This window comes from Harpia harpyja, chromosome 7 (assembly GCF_026419915.1).
Source record: "Harpia harpyja isolate bHarHar1 chromosome 7, bHarHar1 primary haplotype, whole genome shotgun sequence".
NCBI classification, from domain to species: Eukaryota; Metazoa; Chordata; class Aves; order Accipitriformes; family Accipitridae; genus Harpia; species Harpia harpyja.
Window position 1 is genome coordinate 8947719 of NC_068946.1, and position 17161 is coordinate 8964879.

General features: G+C 55.8%; 2 protein-coding genes across 5 annotated transcripts in view; both read right to left on the minus strand.

The window, feature by feature from the left end:
* USP48 (ubiquitin specific peptidase 48) overlaps nucleotides 1-9785 on the minus strand; it is a 30381-nt gene extending 20596 nt beyond the window's left edge. For all 4 annotated transcript variants that reach the window (XR_008235865.1, XR_008235864.1, XM_052791348.1 and 1 more), the window contains exons 1-10: nucleotides 9624-9785; nucleotides 8705-8825; nucleotides 8306-8462; nucleotides 7284-7411; nucleotides 6020-6144; nucleotides 5321-5429; nucleotides 3892-4025; nucleotides 3583-3665; nucleotides 3102-3281; nucleotides 617-742 (exon numbers count right to left, since the gene is read on the minus strand). Coding sequence is in view for 2 of the 4 variants with exons in the window: in XM_052791348.1 (XP_052647308.1) it covers nucleotides 617-742; nucleotides 3102-3281; nucleotides 3583-3665; nucleotides 3892-4025; nucleotides 5321-5429; nucleotides 6020-6144; nucleotides 7284-7411; nucleotides 8306-8462; nucleotides 8705-8825; nucleotides 9624-9757 (1297 nt within the window). In the remaining 2 variants the exon portion in view is untranslated. The remainder of the gene's footprint in view (nucleotides 1-616; nucleotides 743-3101; nucleotides 3282-3582; nucleotides 3666-3891; nucleotides 4026-5320; nucleotides 5430-6019; nucleotides 6145-7283; nucleotides 7412-8305; nucleotides 8463-8704; nucleotides 8826-9623) is intronic.
* Nucleotides 9786-10764: 979 nt separating this feature from the next.
* The window catches only part of HSPG2 (heparan sulfate proteoglycan 2), a 40299-nt gene continuing 33902 nt past the window's right edge, over nucleotides 10765-17161 (minus strand). The window contains 12 exon segments of the mRNA XM_052792563.1: nucleotides 10765-11217; nucleotides 11871-11974; nucleotides 12040-12123; nucleotides 12229-12299; nucleotides 12408-12486; nucleotides 13512-13587; nucleotides 13693-13746; nucleotides 13829-13951; nucleotides 14927-15113; nucleotides 15262-15432; nucleotides 15434-15495; nucleotides 16333-16554. Coding sequence (XP_052648523.1) covers nucleotides 11054-11217; nucleotides 11871-11974; nucleotides 12040-12123; nucleotides 12229-12299; nucleotides 12408-12486; nucleotides 13512-13587; nucleotides 13693-13746; nucleotides 13829-13951; nucleotides 14927-15113; nucleotides 15262-15432; nucleotides 15434-15495; nucleotides 16333-16554 — 1397 coding nt within the window. The 3' untranslated portion in view covers nucleotides 10765-11053.

The window sequence follows — 17161 nt, forward strand, 5'->3', positions numbered from 1 at the left end:
TAGCACGCAAACACGAAGCATCATTAAATCCACAGGCCAAACCTACAGGGATTTCTGCCACCCCCAGTAATTCTAAAGCAAGACACGAACGCGCTCATACAAAACTCCTGTTAAGGTCTTGCATCCTCTTATTTTCATGCCGTTTATTCTCAATGTGACAAAGATTAAGCACTCACAGAAGAAACCTGACATCTGTCAGGATTATTCACCTCCAGCACAGTACATGCACTGTCGATGACATTTAATCACGCTGTTCTCCTTTGCCTTCAGGAACCCGAGCGGTTCCTGCGGGATCCTGGCTGCGAATCCCAATGCTCCCGCTGCCGCAAGTGGCTCCCAGCGGGATGATCTCCTCCTAACCCCTTCCCATCTCGTCTCGCTGGTTAAGATAGCGAGGTCTGAGCAGGCACAGGGGTGGGATCATCAGGCTAATCTTATTTAAGTGCTAGGAAAGCCCAGGGGTTTCACTGGTCATGACACTAAGTTGCCATATGGCACCTTTGGGGGCTCATGGACAGCAGTCACAAAAGGGGCTTCGAGCAAAACCCTGACTCCTGGCCCACCTGGAGCATCACAGGATGAGACAGAGAGGCCAAGAGAGTCAAAGCTCACTTACCTGGTACTTCGATTGTCAGAGATTTCTCCCGGGTTTGCAGCCTGTATACCAGCATGTAAGCATTGCGTGAGCAGTGAGTCCCTTTCCCGCACTTAGGTTTACGAGTCTGGGATTTAGAAGGTTCCGCTGTGGTACAGAAGGCAAGACATAATAAACACACAAGCTCACTTACTGATTCTCTGTTAACGGAACGAGTTTGCCACCTAGCCGGCTTCCCTCTCCCTGCTGCGCTCTGCCAGGCCTCTTTTTGCCAAGCACTGGGCTTGCCATGAGCCAAAAATTGTATCCCAAAGCAAGACCCAAATCCCTCTGGCATTTCTGGAGGCAGGGTAATTCAAAGGGACTAAAATTAGGAGTCTGCTCTGAACCACAATTCTGCACGAGCCTTTCTTCTCTCCCCAATTAAACCTCCCTGAGCCAAAAGTAGCTCTTGCAAAAACATCCTTTCTCCCCTCTGCCTCTTGTTCTGGTGTCATGACACCAAAGAACAGAGACAAACCCTCAGAGAAGAAAATCTTATTTACAGGTGATTATGTATGAAAAAAACACATGCCCTTCTGTTGGACAACAAAGCTTTCAGGGAGCGAACAGCCACAGAAACGGTCATTTCAGAGCAGCTGGTGGTGCGATGTAAACTCATGTTGCAAGAGTTGCCATTTCCAGACAGACTGCCAGGCAAGGAAAAAACACTTATCTACAGCTGCAGCTTCAAAAATCAACCAGGTTTTTTATTAAAAAAAATAAAGGAACAACCCTCCATGGATCAAACTCTAAATGGAACACTGAAATATTAAGAAAAGTGTCTGTCTTTCCAAAATTCTGGAAAAATTCACATGCCTCTCCCACCACACCATCCAGAGGACTTCCTAGACACTCTTTATTTGCATTTTCTCCAAATATTTTCTAAATTGTTCCCATCTGCGTGGCCTGGCCGCAGGACTCTCCCCACAGCAGACCTCTGTTTTACGTTACCGACCTTCTCCTGGTGTTGCACGCATTTTTAACAAAGAAGAGTCTCAGTTTTGCTTGGAGTAGGCAAATAACATCAGCACTTGATAAAAAATATTAAGACTCCCAGCCTGCAGAGGCTTCTAAACATGCTTTACTTATATTCTTCAAGCAGCCTTGTATTTCAGCACGAATACTTACTTGCGGTTAAGCATAAACCTTTACAAGACCAAGGCCACAGCGGTTTATTGGCATCTTATTTTGCTACACTGGGTAACTTGGGAGGTTAAAAAGAAAGGCTGAGAAGTTCTTATTTCCTTTCAGGGCTTATTTTTCTATCTTACACCACTAGATGTCTAGCCAGCTTTACAATCTAGTTGCAACCAAGCGGCCGGCAAACATTAACAGGATGACAAATCTGCTCCGGTGGCAGCCAACATTTATATACATCGTGATGAAATGCAAGAAGGTGTTTACTAGCAAGAGAGCTGAAAATAAAGCAGCATCACAAAGATGCGTGCATGGAAGGAAATGGGAGAGGGAAGCTAATGCCCCATGCCTGCTCGAGGGCGTGCTCAGGCTGACATGGCTTTACAACAAACTAAAGGAGCAAATACATCTGAGGGTGTCTTTTCATTACGCTGTTACTTAAGGATCTTTTAAAGAAAAGCAACTTTTCATAAAGTCCAATTGCAGCAAAGCATGAGCATCCTGGTGGGCTAGTGTTTCTGGGAATGGGTTGCTTGCACTGTAAGTGAAATTTCTGGCACTAACTTCCCCTTTTCCAGATACTGCAAAGCATCCTGTGCTAAGGAACGCTGAGTGACTGCAAAACTGAGCACTCAAAATGCCAATTTAATGCTGAACCACTCCTATATATCGACCTGCAGACCAAGAAACTTGCAGGTCCAGCCTCAGCCCAAGCTCTCCAATAAATCAAGACCCTGTCCTGTCCAGGAAAGACGGTTATCTGGGGCAGTACCAGGACACCGGCGCAAGGTGAGACGACAATGGTAAAACAGAAGAGTGCAAAGAAGTAAAAAGTGCAAAGTAAACCGGCAGTTTTAGCTTCCAAGCCGTTATTTGGATCAAGAGTTTTTACGAAGACTCTTTATAGCCTCTAAGTAAAACACTTCAGTGGAAATAAAAACATAACGTGTTAAGGAAACTGAAAGTAATCTCGTTATCTGTTCCTAAGCCTCCTTTTGCACACCGGCCAAGGAAGCGGCAACTTGCCTGTTTCATCCCGATAGGCAACTGCTGCCTGAGTTATCAGCATCTTATCTGCCATGTGGCAGGCAAGAGAAATACTAGAGAAACCGATCACGAGGTGTGCGTAAACACTCACACAGGGCTGAAATGAAGAAAATCTGGCTGCAATTAACAGAATTGCCATTTCACACATTACTCCCAAACTGTGACAGCACGCGTAGGAGCACTTTTGTTTTAAGAGTAACAGGGCCTCCACGTATTCAGCCTCCGTGTTTTTGGTGAAAAGAGTTATTTTAAAAGGGCACTCACAACTTAAAGGTTTTACCTAGATCTTCCTCAATCCCCAACTGCAGTTTCTTCCCCTCCATCTTTTCTATGTCTTCATCATTAAACTTGTACCACTCGCCCGTCTGCGGATCCTTCACATGGGCAATGTAGTGCCCGGAGTATGCGCTCACACCTCGGTGTATGAGGACAGCACTAAGTTCATACACGTAGACGCCATCTGGAAGGGAAGCAGCAGTTACACAGTGCTCTAGATGAAACAGTGCAGATCTTTTCTTTCCAAGCGCTTAATGTTTTCGCAAGGCAGCAGACAAAGACTGCACTTGAACTTGAATCTCTCCAAGACCTCGCTAAATAGGTTGTGGCTTCCACAACCCACTTAGCAAGGCGGTTATTTGAAATGCAGGCTTCAAACAACTCTTGACGTAATTTTCCATCAAAAAGGGAATTCAGAGGAGATCTCCTCTCATCTGCCAAGGGGCAGTGGGTGAAGTTAACAAAACACAGTGCACAGAACTCACTTTTTTGTTCCATAAAAGGCTCCATGTCAAGCAGCTCAGAGAAGCCGATGTAGGTGTTCAGCTTTTTCTTATGGCCAGTTTGTCTGTACAGAGACAAAGCTTCAGTTCAGGGGACAGCAATAACAGTTCACAACTCAAAATAACTCCCCTTGAAACCCACTGAACATCCCCAGAGAAGCTTACGCACGCACTCAATCCTCAGTCTCTCAAATTAATGCAGAAAGAGTAGAGCAGATGACTTCCCAAAGAGCTTCCATGCAACCCAGGGTGCTCCCGCTTCTACAGCATGCGCTCCAGTGAGAGGCTTACCTGTCAAACACGAAACGCATCAGCTGCAGGTTGAGTGTGCAGGGAAGACTTAGCAGCCTGATCTTCCTCGTGGCGTTCTGCTTACTCTGACAAGTTTCGCAAAAATAACGATTGTCCCCTTCTAATTTTTCTTCCTAGCGGGGAGGGGAGGCAGAAAGAAAGGTCTTGAGAACAGGTGACCACTGAAAAGTTAACCAGTCCAAGCTACTCAACAGCTGGAGACTGAAAAACACCAAAGTTATTTTAACCATTTAAGTCTCTACCCAGCTGCTTTCCAGAATCATCTCTTAGTTAAAAATGCACGCTAATAAATGTGCTTTACAGCATGGCCATAGTAGGCTGCTCTCACTTGAAGGAAAATTTCAGACTGAATCAAGCCCCATTCCTAGTTCTCAGGTCACTTACAAGACTGTCAGGTTTTCTCCCCGCTTGACTGAGTTGGTTTATACCAATGAGGGCTATGGAAAAAGAAAATAATTAAATCACCCTTTTACGAGCTCACATGGACCGAGTTAATGTAAAGCCACATTTTAGCCTGGAAACTACAATCCTCTGTGCCCAGCAACACTAACATCACTACGTAAGAGTTATTGTCCATGCCCAAGTAGATCCAATGGCAGGATTAGGCCAGAGGAGAAACTCCAACTGCCCTAAACAAGGTCACCCGGTTGTTTCATTTGAAGGAGGAGCAGACAAACTTGAAAGTTCACTGTTTCAGGATTTTAATGCGCATACACAAACCAGTCTTTTTTCATAGCAGACCTTCCACAAGCAGAGTGACCGGTTTGCTGAGCGCATCAGTGGAGCCACTGCCCAACAGCCAGACAGGTGAGGTACAGAGTCACGTTTCAGGTTAGCTCTGTCCCAAGTATTTGTAGCTGAATCCACACCTCGAATCTTTAACATGCCAGATCTTAACTTAAGATCTAGGCAAATTTTCAAGTCGAATTAAGAGCACTTGCAGCTGTTCCCCCAGCTATTCCCAGCCCTCCCTAGTATTTTTGAGAGCACTTTAGAGCAGGGAATGTCTCCTGTTGCTATGCAGATGAGCACCGATATAGAAAACACAAAAAGCAGCCATTCTCCCGGTGCTATCCATGACAAAGTACACAGGGACTTTTTGTCAGACTTTAAGGACTTTTTCCCAACTTTGCTGGGAAAGTATTTTAACTAAACATGCGACTTTCAAGTGCTCTTTAAAGCCGTAATATGTACATGTCCTTTGCTCTGCTCCGAGCCACTCCTTGCTGGCATGACTCAATCCTCATTTTCTGAGTCCACAGAAAAAAAAACATTTCCTTTTGGATGCATCTCACCGAGACAACTCAGTCCCTTCGCTCCGATACCGACCTCAAAGGCTGTTAATTGAAGGAAGGAATTAAAATACCTTGCTAAGAATAGCAGGACTCAAAGAACAACATGCTCATACCTTAAGAAATTCTGTTATACAGTCAGTCAACTGCTTGTGCCCTTGGATGTTTAACTCCAGTTCGTAAAATTTAGACAAGAGTTTGGACTCCCTACCACACTGGTTGCAGCTAGGATTAAAAAAAAAAGACAAAAAACACATGAGGACAGTTCACTGGTTCCTGTGTCTGAACTCCCCAGCCCCTAGTAAAATACTCCTTGAGCTATAAAACCAGGAGAAAAAGTTAAGTCAGAGTTAATGCGGATCACACCCCTACACCACAAAAACTCTGCAAGAAGGTGTAAACAGGATAATAGCATCTACCAGGAAAAACAGGAGCACCTGCTTGCAACTTGCATACAACATTTTATATCATTTTTGAGGTGACGTCCACAGCTCTGAGAATGCAGGAATGAAAATACAACACCTGAGTACACTATCTTCTGGGTGCAGAACTTTACGTTCCATTAACCCACTTGCAGGTTTAATTGGTAAATTTTCATTAAAGGATTAAAAGCAGCTGGAGAACTGCAACACCACCATGTGCACAGAATCAGGAAACCTAAAAGCTAAAAACCTCTTACGAAATGTTTTGGCAGAAGCTTACCTGCCTGCTCCAGTTGTTAGGAGGGATCTTCCCCCCGCCCCCCGCTCAACTATTTCTAAAATGTTTAAATATTTAGTTTACAGAAAGGTTCTTCCCAAAGACCAAATACTTACACCGTGACATAGGCGTACTCTCCACAGAACTGCTTTTGCACTATGTTCCGAACATCTGGGTTTTTTTGTTTGGATAAAGTATCTTCCAGCAGTGACATGAACAGCTTTGAAAACTCCTGGGCATCCTAGAAGAGAAAGCCAAGTCCATTAACAATACACCACAGCACAAAGCCCAATCACAACCTTGTCACTAATTTACTGCAAATTACTCGGAGCCCTACACACAGGCTGCACGGAGACTCCAGCGTGCACTGAATAGAAAAAAGACCAGTCGGGAGAACTAAAGAAAAAGAGGAATTTGTCTAAAAGGAGCGCGAGGCCACCAGTGTGAGACCATGGCGTGAGTTAACCTGGCTCCCGGCCAGCCGCACCGGGTGGTTTGACTTCTGCCCTGCTCCTTGCAGGGCTCTGGAAGGAAAAAAAAACCTCCTGCAGAGCTTTCTATCCCATTAATGCTCATTTTTCAAAGCTCAGCACGCAATACAAGCTGTCCCTGCTTGCATTGTAGGTGAGAAGAAAAATAAAAACACCCCGAAAATGAGAAGCTGCCCTGTAGATTCATCCCTTCCTGCCAGGCTTGGGAGCTTCCCCACACTCATCTCAGGGCCTTCCTCTCCCACCCTGGCTCTCCTTTGCTCTCCCCTACAGAAAACAAATGGGCTTTGGCTCCTCCCAGCTGTCCTTTAGTATCCCTGGTCAGTAGTGACCGCTTCCTTCCCCTCCCGCATCCTGCCAAGGGAACACACGCCGGCGCTCGGGCTCTTCCTCTTCCCAAAGTGCATTTTCAAGCCGTGCCCTTCTCCTGAGCCAGCTTCGGCAAAAGCCCCACAGGATCTATGGCACCCACCCCTCTCTAACGGTGCTTTCTCTGCCTCGCATGCTCACACTGGACCTTGGCTGGCTCCCAGTGACCCGACCAAATGCCTTCTCGCCCTGTGAGGGCCCTTCAACCCCTGCTGCACTACCTACCTGGGAGGAGCAGCCCATAAAGCACCTGCGAAAAGACCCTCACGGCAGCTTCAGCTCCCACCCCACACAGTGCTGGGGTCGATCAGGCACTAACAAAGCTCCTTGTCCCCATCCCATCACTCCGTGGGCTCCTCCTGATCTCCCACACCGATGGGAAGGGCCCAGAGCACCGCTTCTCCCTTTGTGTTTGTACCAAGCAGCAGAACCCAGCTCGGAGATGCTAAAATAACATAAAATGGCAGTTTCATGTTGCTTTAAAGAGGATAATTACTTGAGGGGCACGCCTCAAACCTACCTGCTGCTGTCCCGTGTCCAAGCCCAGCGCTTTAACGAAGCCAGAGGGATCAATGTATCGCCTTTTGCTGTTCTGCAGCAAGGCGAACAAGTACTGAAGGTGTTCACAAATGGTCTGAGGCTCATAGTCTATTAAAAACAACAAGTTGCACAAGTTACAGCAAGTCATTCAAGGCAAGAGATAATTGTTCCAAGTAATTTGCTTGTTCTTTCTTTGTACGGGTAAATTTAATGATTAGAAATGATATGGTTTTTAAAAGCTGTTTTAAATTATCATGAGAACCAAAGCGGTTCATGTCTCTGATGAGAGCGAAGTCCCAGTGCGGGCCAGGTATCATGGAATCATTCAGGTTGGAAAAGACCCTGAAAATCAAGTCCAACCGTAAACATCCCACAATGCCTAGCGCAAGCTGTGAGCGAACAGTTTAAGCAGCGTGCGCCGATTACCCTGTAGCAACAGCTTCTTTTTTACCCTAAATGGTGAGACATCATTTAAAAATGCCATAAAAACAGGAACAGAAGAAATCAGGCGGCTGCCTGACCCAGAGTGCACCTATAGCACCATACCATACATGAAGGTATGTCACCTGAGCCTGTCGCATCTCCTGTGAGGGCACTGGGAGTCTCATTTGTATCGGGGACCTAAATTTTCGCCCTCCCATGGGACGAGTGCGGCTCCACGGTAGCACAGATCAGCCCCAACCCACATGCTTCCACCCCCAGCACCATAGTTAAGCTGGGAAACAGTGTGGGAAGCAGCCCGGCAAGAAATGAACCCAAATCTGATCTTTCAACCAGATCAGGATCACTCTGATTTAAGAAATAACTTGGGTAAAGGACAGTTTATTCCTAAAAGCCAGGTGATAGACTCAAAAACAATGGTGTGGAGATGGGCCAAGTGGTTGGAGCTTCACCTATCGATTCTCCCAATAAACGTTATCCCAAAGCCGACGCCAGCGTGTAAAATTTTAGGAGAAAACGAGCAAAACCACTCCCGTTCACAGCAGATGACCTTCCACCCACCTTTGTCTTTCGGGATGCCCTCTCCAGCCACATACTCGCTGCAGGTGCTGGGACACAAATAGAGAGCTTGCCGGAGCTCCAAGTTAAGAAACCACATCTGCAAGAAAGTGTTCACGTAGCACGTGGCGCCGAGGTTCGTTAAGCCCACGAACGCGTTCTGGCGTAAGAGAGAAAGCAACAGTCATCACTCGCCGCTGCAGAGGAACAAGCAGAAATCCAGCAGTTGGGGCGGCCGCTTTACAGCTGTTTGTTGGGAAAACGCCGCTCCGGCATCGTACAAACAGCCGCATCCCAAATTCCCGGGCTATAGGGGGACAGGAGGTATCACCTCCCCTTGTCCCCATCTTCCCTGGGGGACCAGGAAGGGCAGGGGATGATTTTTGGGAGAGGGGGGACTACCTTCTTGCGACGCTCGCAGTTGGGGTCATCGATGTTGTGGAAGCTGTTCTCGTCTATCTCGCCCAGCCAGACGTGCTCCCCGATGCCCACCAGGCAGTTGGGGTTCCCCCGGCAGTTCCTCCTGTAGAATCAGCACCCACCCTGTCACCCCTGCGGAAGGGACACTGCTGTCCCTTGGAGGGTGGGTGTGTGACCATGGGGGATAAGAACAACAAGGGAGACCCTATAATGCTAAACAGAGTGAATAAGATGGGACAGGGGTCCCCCACACCCCCTAAAAATGGTGGCTAGGGAAGAACAAGGAGACCCCAAGGGATGGAGAACTAGAGGGAAGAAAAAAGGGGGATCCCAGGGAAGAGTACAGGACCTGGGGCGGGGCGTCCCTGTATCTGGGGAGCCAGGCAGGGAGAGGGGTCACCCACAACCCTGGTGGGGTTCCCTGTATCTGGGAAGCCAGGCAGAGAGAGGGGTCCCCTACAACCCTGGGCGGGGAGGGGGGTGGGGTGTCCCTGTGTCTGGGAAGCCAAGCAGGGAGAGGGGTCCCCCACAACCCTGGTGGGGGTGTCCCTGTGTCTGGGGAGCCAGGCAGGGAGAAGGGTCCCCCACAACCCCAGGGAATGGGAGTCCCAAAAAAGGGAAGGGGGGGCGGGGGGGTCCCCATCGACCCTGAGGGACCCAGAAAACGCAGGGTGCTTCCCCAACCTCACGGGAGGGAGGAGGAACGTGAAGTCCCCCCCCGCCCTGGGGGGTGAGGAGCCCAGAGAAGGGAAAGGGGGACCACCCAGACCCCACATACGGGGGGGGAAGGGGGGAAGTTTGGGGTCCCCTGCAGCCCCGAGGGACCAGTTACGGGGCGGGGAGGAAGCAGAGGGCCGCCCCGGGAGGGGAGAGGGCCCGGGGGGGGGTCCCCGGGCGGTACCGGCAGGCTCCGCGCTGGCAGGGCTCCAGCCCGACGCGGTAGGCCGCTTCGATGTGCTCCTGCGCCACCGCCTCGGGCGGCACCGTCTCGGTCCAACGCCACGCCGCTTTCTCCAGCTGCAACCGTGGCGCCATCGCCGCCGACCCCCCCCACCCCACCCCCCCCAACTTCTCCGGCCCGGGCCGGCCCCAGCCCCGGCCCGGTCCCGCCCGGCCCCTCCCGCCGCCGCCGCCGCCGCCGTCAAGGCCGGTGACGCCACACGCGCGACGCGCTGACGGGCGCGAGGCGTTGACGGTTGCGGGCTGCGACGCGCGACGCGCCTGGAGGGGCGGGGCCTGCACGCCTCGCGGGACGTGGGGACGGCCCCCACCCCCCCCCCGGTCCGGCCCGGGAGCGGAATCCTCGCACTAAACCCCTTCCGGATCCCCGTACCGTACCCACACACACCGTACCCCCCCGGTACCCCCATACCATACCCCCCCAGACCCTCACACCCTTCCAACCCCATACCATACCCCCCCCAGACCCATACCGCTTGCTACACTCCCATAACGTCCCCCCACCCCCCCATACCATACCCCTCTATACCCTGCCCTCCCTGTACCCCCATACCATACCCCCCATACCCCCCCACACCACACCCTCCCCTCTGGACTCTCATACCATAACCCCCTTCGCCCCCACACCGTACCCCTCCATACCATAACCCCCCGAACTCCCATAACCCCTATACCATACCCACCCGAATCCTCACATGAAATGCCTTCTGGATCCCCATACCATACCCCCCCCGTACCATATCCCCCCATACAACACACCCCCATACCATACCCCCCCATACCTTACTCCCCCATAGCCTCCCACCCCACCCACCCACCCCCATACCATACCCCCCCATACCCCCTTACCCCCCCATACCATACCCCCTCTATACCTTACCTCCCTGTATCCCCACACCATACGCCCCCATACTATACCCCCCCATACCCCTTGCCACGCTCCCATACCATACCCCCCACCCCCCATACCATACACCCCCATCCTATACCCCCCCACCCCCCAATACCATAATCCTTCCATCCCATACCCCCCCCCCCATACTCCCCCCTCCGGCGCAGCCCCCCCAGACATGGCCACCGCGCTGGTTCTCTCTCCTTTAATAGCTGTCCCCGCGGGGGGGTCCCCGCCAGCACCCCGATTGTCCCTCGCGTCCCCACCCCGCCGCCACCCCGGGGGGGCACCCGGGCGGCCCGGCCGCCCCAGCACAGTTTCGGGGGGGCTGATGTGGGGGAGGGGGGTGTAAACATTTTTGGGGGTCCCGGCCCCCCCCCCCGAGTCACCCCGGGGCAGCAAAGCACCGTTTCCTCCTGGCTTTTTTTTTTTTGGAATAAAATTGGCCAAATTCCCCCCCAAATATATTTTGGCAGGGGTTAGGAGGGGCAGGGGGGGGCGGGGGAGCCCCCCACCGCGCCGTGCCGCAGGTCGATGGGGTGCCGGGGGGTCCCGGCGGGCGCCAGAGCCAGCCCCCGCAGGCACCCAGTGATGCCGGAGGTGAATTTGCCGGCCGTCAGGCTGCGGGGGTCCGGGGCGCCGCCTGCGGGGGGCACACGTGGGTGCAGGGGCACCCGGTGGGCTCACCTGGTGTCCTCTCCTGTGTCCCATCCCATGTCCATCCCACATCCCGTCCCATGTCCACCCCCCGTGTCCAGCCCACGTCCCATCCCATGTCCATCCCATGTCCCACCATGTGTCCCATCCCATGTCCCATCCTATATCCATCCCATGCCCCGTCCCATGTCCCATCCAGTGTCTGCCCCATGTCCCATCCCATGGCCATCCTGTGCCCTGTCCCATGTCCCATCATGAGTTCTCTTCCCATGGCCATCCTGTGTCCCATCCCATGTCTCATCCCACATCCTATCTGTGTCCACCCCACGTCCACTCTGCGCCCTCTCCCATGTTCCATCATGTGTCCCCTTCCCGTGTCCCCACCCCGTGTCCCATCTAGTGTTCATCCCATGTCCCACGCCCTTCCATGTCGCACCCCATATCCCCTCCCATGTCCTGTCCTGGGTCCCATCCCAAGTCCCGTCATGTAACCCCTACCATGACCCATCCCATGTCCCCTCCTGTGTCCCACCACGTGTCCCACCCTGTGTCACACCCTGCGTCCCACCCTGTGTCCATCCCCTGTCCCACCCCATGTCCCACCCCGTGCCCCGCCATGTCCCCTGGGTGCCACCGTACCCACGTAGATGCTGCCCTGGGTGTTGGCCATGACGTTGGCTCCTGGTGACTCCCCGCTCACCGGCTCCTCCCCATCCACCTGCAGCCGCCCGCGCCGGCCCTCCCTGCACGGCACCCATCAGCACCCGCACCCTGACCTCCACCCTGACCCCCCCTGGCCCCCACCCACCTTGTCACCGTCACCCGGTGCCACTCGCCGTCGTTGATGGGGTCTTCGGAGACAATGCTGGCCTCACCGCTGCCCAGCTGGTAGCTGCAGGGGTGACGTGGGCTCAGCACAGGGGGCACCCTGGGGTGGCATAGGGCACCTTTGGGTGGCATGGGGCACCTCGGGGTGACACCGGGTCCCCCCGCTCACCTGAACACCAGGTGCCCGTCCTTCAAGCCGAGGCCAATGAAGTCTTTGGCTTTGCCACCCTCGCCGGGCTCCTGTGGGCGCAGCGGGGCAGTCAGCAGGGTGGGGGGCACCCTGACCCCCACCCTAAGGGGGCTCAGCACCCTGGTCCCCTCCCCAGCGATGCCCTCCACCCCGCTCACCGCCCCGTGCCACAGCAGCAGCCCGTCAGCGCTGCCCGTCCGCAGCTCCAGCTCGATGGTCTCGGGTGCCTCGGGTGGGCTGCAAGGAGAGGGGGATGGTTCGGTGGGTTCAGCACCCCGGGGTGGTGCAGCACCTCGAGAAGGGTGCAATACCCCAGGATTGGTGCAATAGTGCAATGGGTGCAGCACCCCAGGAGGGGTGCAATGCCATGATGGGTGCAGCACTCTGGGAAGGATGCAGCACCCTATGAGGGTGCAATGGCACGATGGGTGCAGCACCCTGGGAAGGGCGCAACATGATGGGTGCAGCACCCTGAGAAGGGTGCAATGCCATTCTTGGTGCAGCACCCCAGGAAGGGTGTTAAATGGCAACGGGTGCAACGCTGTGGGAAGGGGTGCAGCACCCTGTGAAGGTGCAGTGCTGCAGGAAGGAAGGGTGCGATGCAGTGGGAAGGGTGCAGCACCCCAGGAAGTATGCAATGCTGCAATGGGTGCAACACCATGGCAAGGGTGCAATGCTGAGATGGGTGCAACATCGCAATGGGTGCAACGCTGCTGGAAGGGGTGCAGCACCCTGGGGGGGGGTGCAGCGCCATGATGGGTGCAACACAGTGGGAAAAGTACAATGCTGGAGTAGGTGCAATGCTGCAGAAAGGGGTGCAGCACCCTAGAAGGGTGTGATGGCATGGGAAGGGGTGCAATGCTGTGATGGGCGCGACACTGCAATCGGTGCAATGCTGTGCTGGGTGCAATGCTGCATTGGGTGCAATACTGCAGGAAGGGTACAATGCTGTGATGGGTGCAACACTGCGATGGGTGCAACGCTGCAACGGGTGCAATGCTGCAATGAGTGCAACACCATGGGAAGGGTGCAATGCTGCGATGGGTGCAACACTGCGATGGGTGCAATGCTGCAGTCAGGGTGCAACGCTGCAGGAAGTGGTGCAATGCCTTAAAAAAGGGTGCAACTACCCAGGGAGGTTGCAGCACCCCAAGAAGGGTGCAGCACCCCGGGCAGGGTGCATTGCCGGGGTGGGGGTGTGGCACCCTGCTCGGGGGGTGCAGCACCCTGCTCGGGGGTACCCTGTCCCCGGCGTCACTCACCCACGGGGAAAGAGGTGACTGGGCAGGGCCAGGTAGGAGCCGTCCCGGAAAGCGGCGCTGAACTGTCCGGGGGCGTCTGTGGGCAGAAAGGGGGGGATAAGGGGGGGACCATGCCCAGCTGCCACACCCACGGCCCCACCTTTGGGTGCAAAAAGGGGGGGAAGTGGGTGCAGGTACCTACCGCCGCCCCCGCTGCCTTCCTGCCAGTCCTGCTCCAGCTCCGCTAGCGCCAAGCCTGCGGGTGAAGGGGGGTTGGGGACGGGGTGGCACATGTCCCCCCCATGTCCCCAAGTGTCCCCAAGTGTCCCCCGACTCACTGTGCTGGCAGTAGGGACCGGTGTAGCCCTGTGGGCAGAAGCAGGCGTTGCCCTTGCAGGTGCCGCCGTGCAGGCAGGGGTTGCGGTGCAGGCAGCGGTCCTCCTCCCGCTCGCAGCGTGGCCCTGGGGACAAGGAAGGTGACACCGGGTGATGCGGGTGGGCGCGAGGATGGTCAGGGGCCCTCGGCTGACCTGCTGCCCCGAGGTTTGCCCTTGCACGCACACACACATGCAAAGTGAGCATGCACACGAGGAGTGCGCGTGCATGCACAGTGCACGCACGCACACACCGCACCTGTGCACGCACGTGCATGCATGCACAGCACCCACAGTACACACTCGCACATGCCGTGCACACGTGCAAACTGCACACAGATACATGCAGATACATGCATGCACGGCAGATGCACACATGTGCAAACTGCAGCCTGTGCATAGCACGCACGCATGCCAACTGCACACACCGCACATGCACGCACAGCACATGCACAGCAGATGCACACAGTGCACACTGCACACATGTGCAGCAGATGCACACACGTGCAAACTGCACCCGCAGTGCACACAGGTGTGCACAGCACCCATGCATGCACAGCACCTGCACGCACACTCTACACATACACGCATGCACAGCACATGCACGCACTGCACACTACACACACACGCATGCAGATGCACCCGCTTGCAAACTGCATGCCTGCACCGCAGCACACATGCATGTGCAGCACGCATGTATGCACAGTGTGCATGCACGCACAGCACACACATGCACACGTACATGCACAGTGTGCGTGCATGCGCAGCACACACAATATGCAGCCCACATGCACGCACGGCACACATGCACGTACAGCGTACACGCTGGCCTGCACAGTGCACATGGATGCGCAGCACACACGCACACGTGCACGTGCGTGCACGGCACACCCCCATATGCAGCACGCATGCACGCGCAGCCCACATGCTTGCACGCCCAGTCCACCCACGTGCTCGGCATGCATGCACCGCACGCGCGCGCCGTGCACACGCACGCACACCAACCGCCCACAGCGCACACCTGCAAACCGCACACGCGTGTCAGCACCCCGCGGGACTCACCGCTGAAGCCGGGTGGGCAGAGGCAGCGGTAGGCAGGGCTGCCGGGGCTGCCTGCAGGCAGGGGCAGGCAGCGACCCCCGTGCAGGCAGGCAGCCTGCAGGCAGGGCGAGCTCTGCCCGCACTGCCCCACGCCCCTGCTCCGCAGAAAGCTGTAGGACAAATCCACCTTCTTCCCATTGATGGAGACCTGGGGCGAGGGGGACACACCAAGGGGGGGGGTGTCAATCCCTGACCCTCCCAACCCCTGCCGAGGGGACCCCGGCCCCCCCGTCTCCCACCGAGGGGACCCAGATGTCCAGGACAGGCTTTTGGGGGGGGGACGAGGGGTGTCTCACCTCTCCGATGCAGCCCCGGAAGGAGGCGTTGGTTGGAGGGCGCAGGGGGGGTTCGGTGCCCCCCAAATAAAGGGGTGTGCGTAGGTTGAGACCTTGGCTCTTGCCGGGCGAAGAGCGTTTCACCGGGGCGGCGTCATCCACCACCAACGTCCCGTCCTTGTGAACCCGCTCGGGCCGTCACCCGGTGCCAGCGGCCAAGCGTCACCGGCTCGGTGCTGCGGAGAACTGCCAGGCCTGTGGGGATTTGATGGTGGCATCACGGGGGGCTGGGGGACACCGGGGGACACCAGGGATGCTTGGGGACCTGAGAGGTGCACTGGGTGATGCTGGGGGACCCCAGTGGTGCTTGGGGACCCCAGTGGTGACAGGGGACCCCACTGATGCCCAGGGGACCCTGGCAGTATCTGGGGACCAAAGTGATGCCAGGGGACCCCGGTGGTGTGACGGTGATCCATGGGGACACTGGCAGTGCCTGGGGCCCCAGGTGACAGCAGGGGATCCCAGGGATGTAATGCCAGGGGACCCCAGTGACACCAAGGGACCCCAGCGACATCAGGGCACCCTGGTGACATTTGGGGACCCTGGTGATGCCCAGGGACACTGCCACAGCCTGGGCATGCCAGTGTCACCAAGGGAACCCAGTGATGTGCTGCCAGGGGACCCAAGTGACACCAGGTGACCCCAGTGATGCTGGGGGCCCCAGTGTTGCCTGGGGACCCCAAGGGAAAGCCAGTGATGCTGGGGGGAGCCCAGTGATGCTCAGGGACCCTGGCAACACCTGGGACCCAAGTGATGCCTGGGGACCCCAATGATGCCAAAGGCCCCTGGTGACGCTTGGGAACCCCAATGATGCCAAGGGATGCCAGTGATGCCTGGAGACCCCAATGACACCAAGGGACCCTAGTGACACTTGGGGACTCCAGTGGTGCCAGGGGACCCTGCTGCGGCTCAGGGACCCCTATGATGCCAGTGGACCCCAGTAATGCCAGGCCACCCCACCTATACCTGGGTTCCCAGTGCCACCAGGCCCCCCGCAGTGCCACCAGGACCCCCATCACCGTGCCAGCCCACCTGAGCCCAGCTCGTAGCGGAACTCAAGGTGGCCACCGGCCATGGCCAAGGCGACAAAGTCCTCAACGGGGGCAGCTTTGCCGGCGCTGAAGAGCAGGAGCCCGTCGGGTGCCAGTGGCAAGAACTCGGCTTCCACCCGCAGCTCATGGTGGACGTTGGTGAGGGGCGGGTAGGAGACGAAGGCACCCGCCTCGCCGAAGGATGGCACGCTCACTGCCTCGCCTGTGGCACCCCCAAATCAGTGCCCGGCTGGTGGGACCCAAACCTCCATCCCCATGGTGCCCATCTCCCCAGGGTGGGACCCAAATCTCCATCCCCATGGTGCCCATCTCCCCAGGGTAGTCCCAGTCCCTGCCCATCTCTGGTGGTCCCCAGCTCCGTGCCCGTCTCCCCAGGGTGGCGTCAGCCCCATTCTCGTGTCCCCAGGGTGGTACCCAGATCCATGCCCATCTCCCCAGGGTGCTCCTCAGCTTGTGTCCCCAGGGTGGTCCCAAATCCCCCATCCCCATCACGCCCATCTCCCTGGGATGGCACCCAATGGCCCATCTCCATCACATGATGCCCACCTCCCCACATGGTACCTAATCCCCTGTCCCCATCGTGCCTGTGTCCCTAGGGTGGTCTCAGCCCTGTGCCCATCTCACTGTGGTGGTCCCCAGCCCCATGTCTGTGTCCCCAGGGTGGTGCCAACCCTGTGCCCATCTCCCCATGGTGGTACCGAGCCCCATGCCCATCTCCCTGGGATGGTCCCAGCCCTCTGCCCGTGTCCCCAGGGTGGTCCCCAGCCCTATGTCCGTGCCCCGGGGTGGTCCCCAGCCCTGTGCCCATC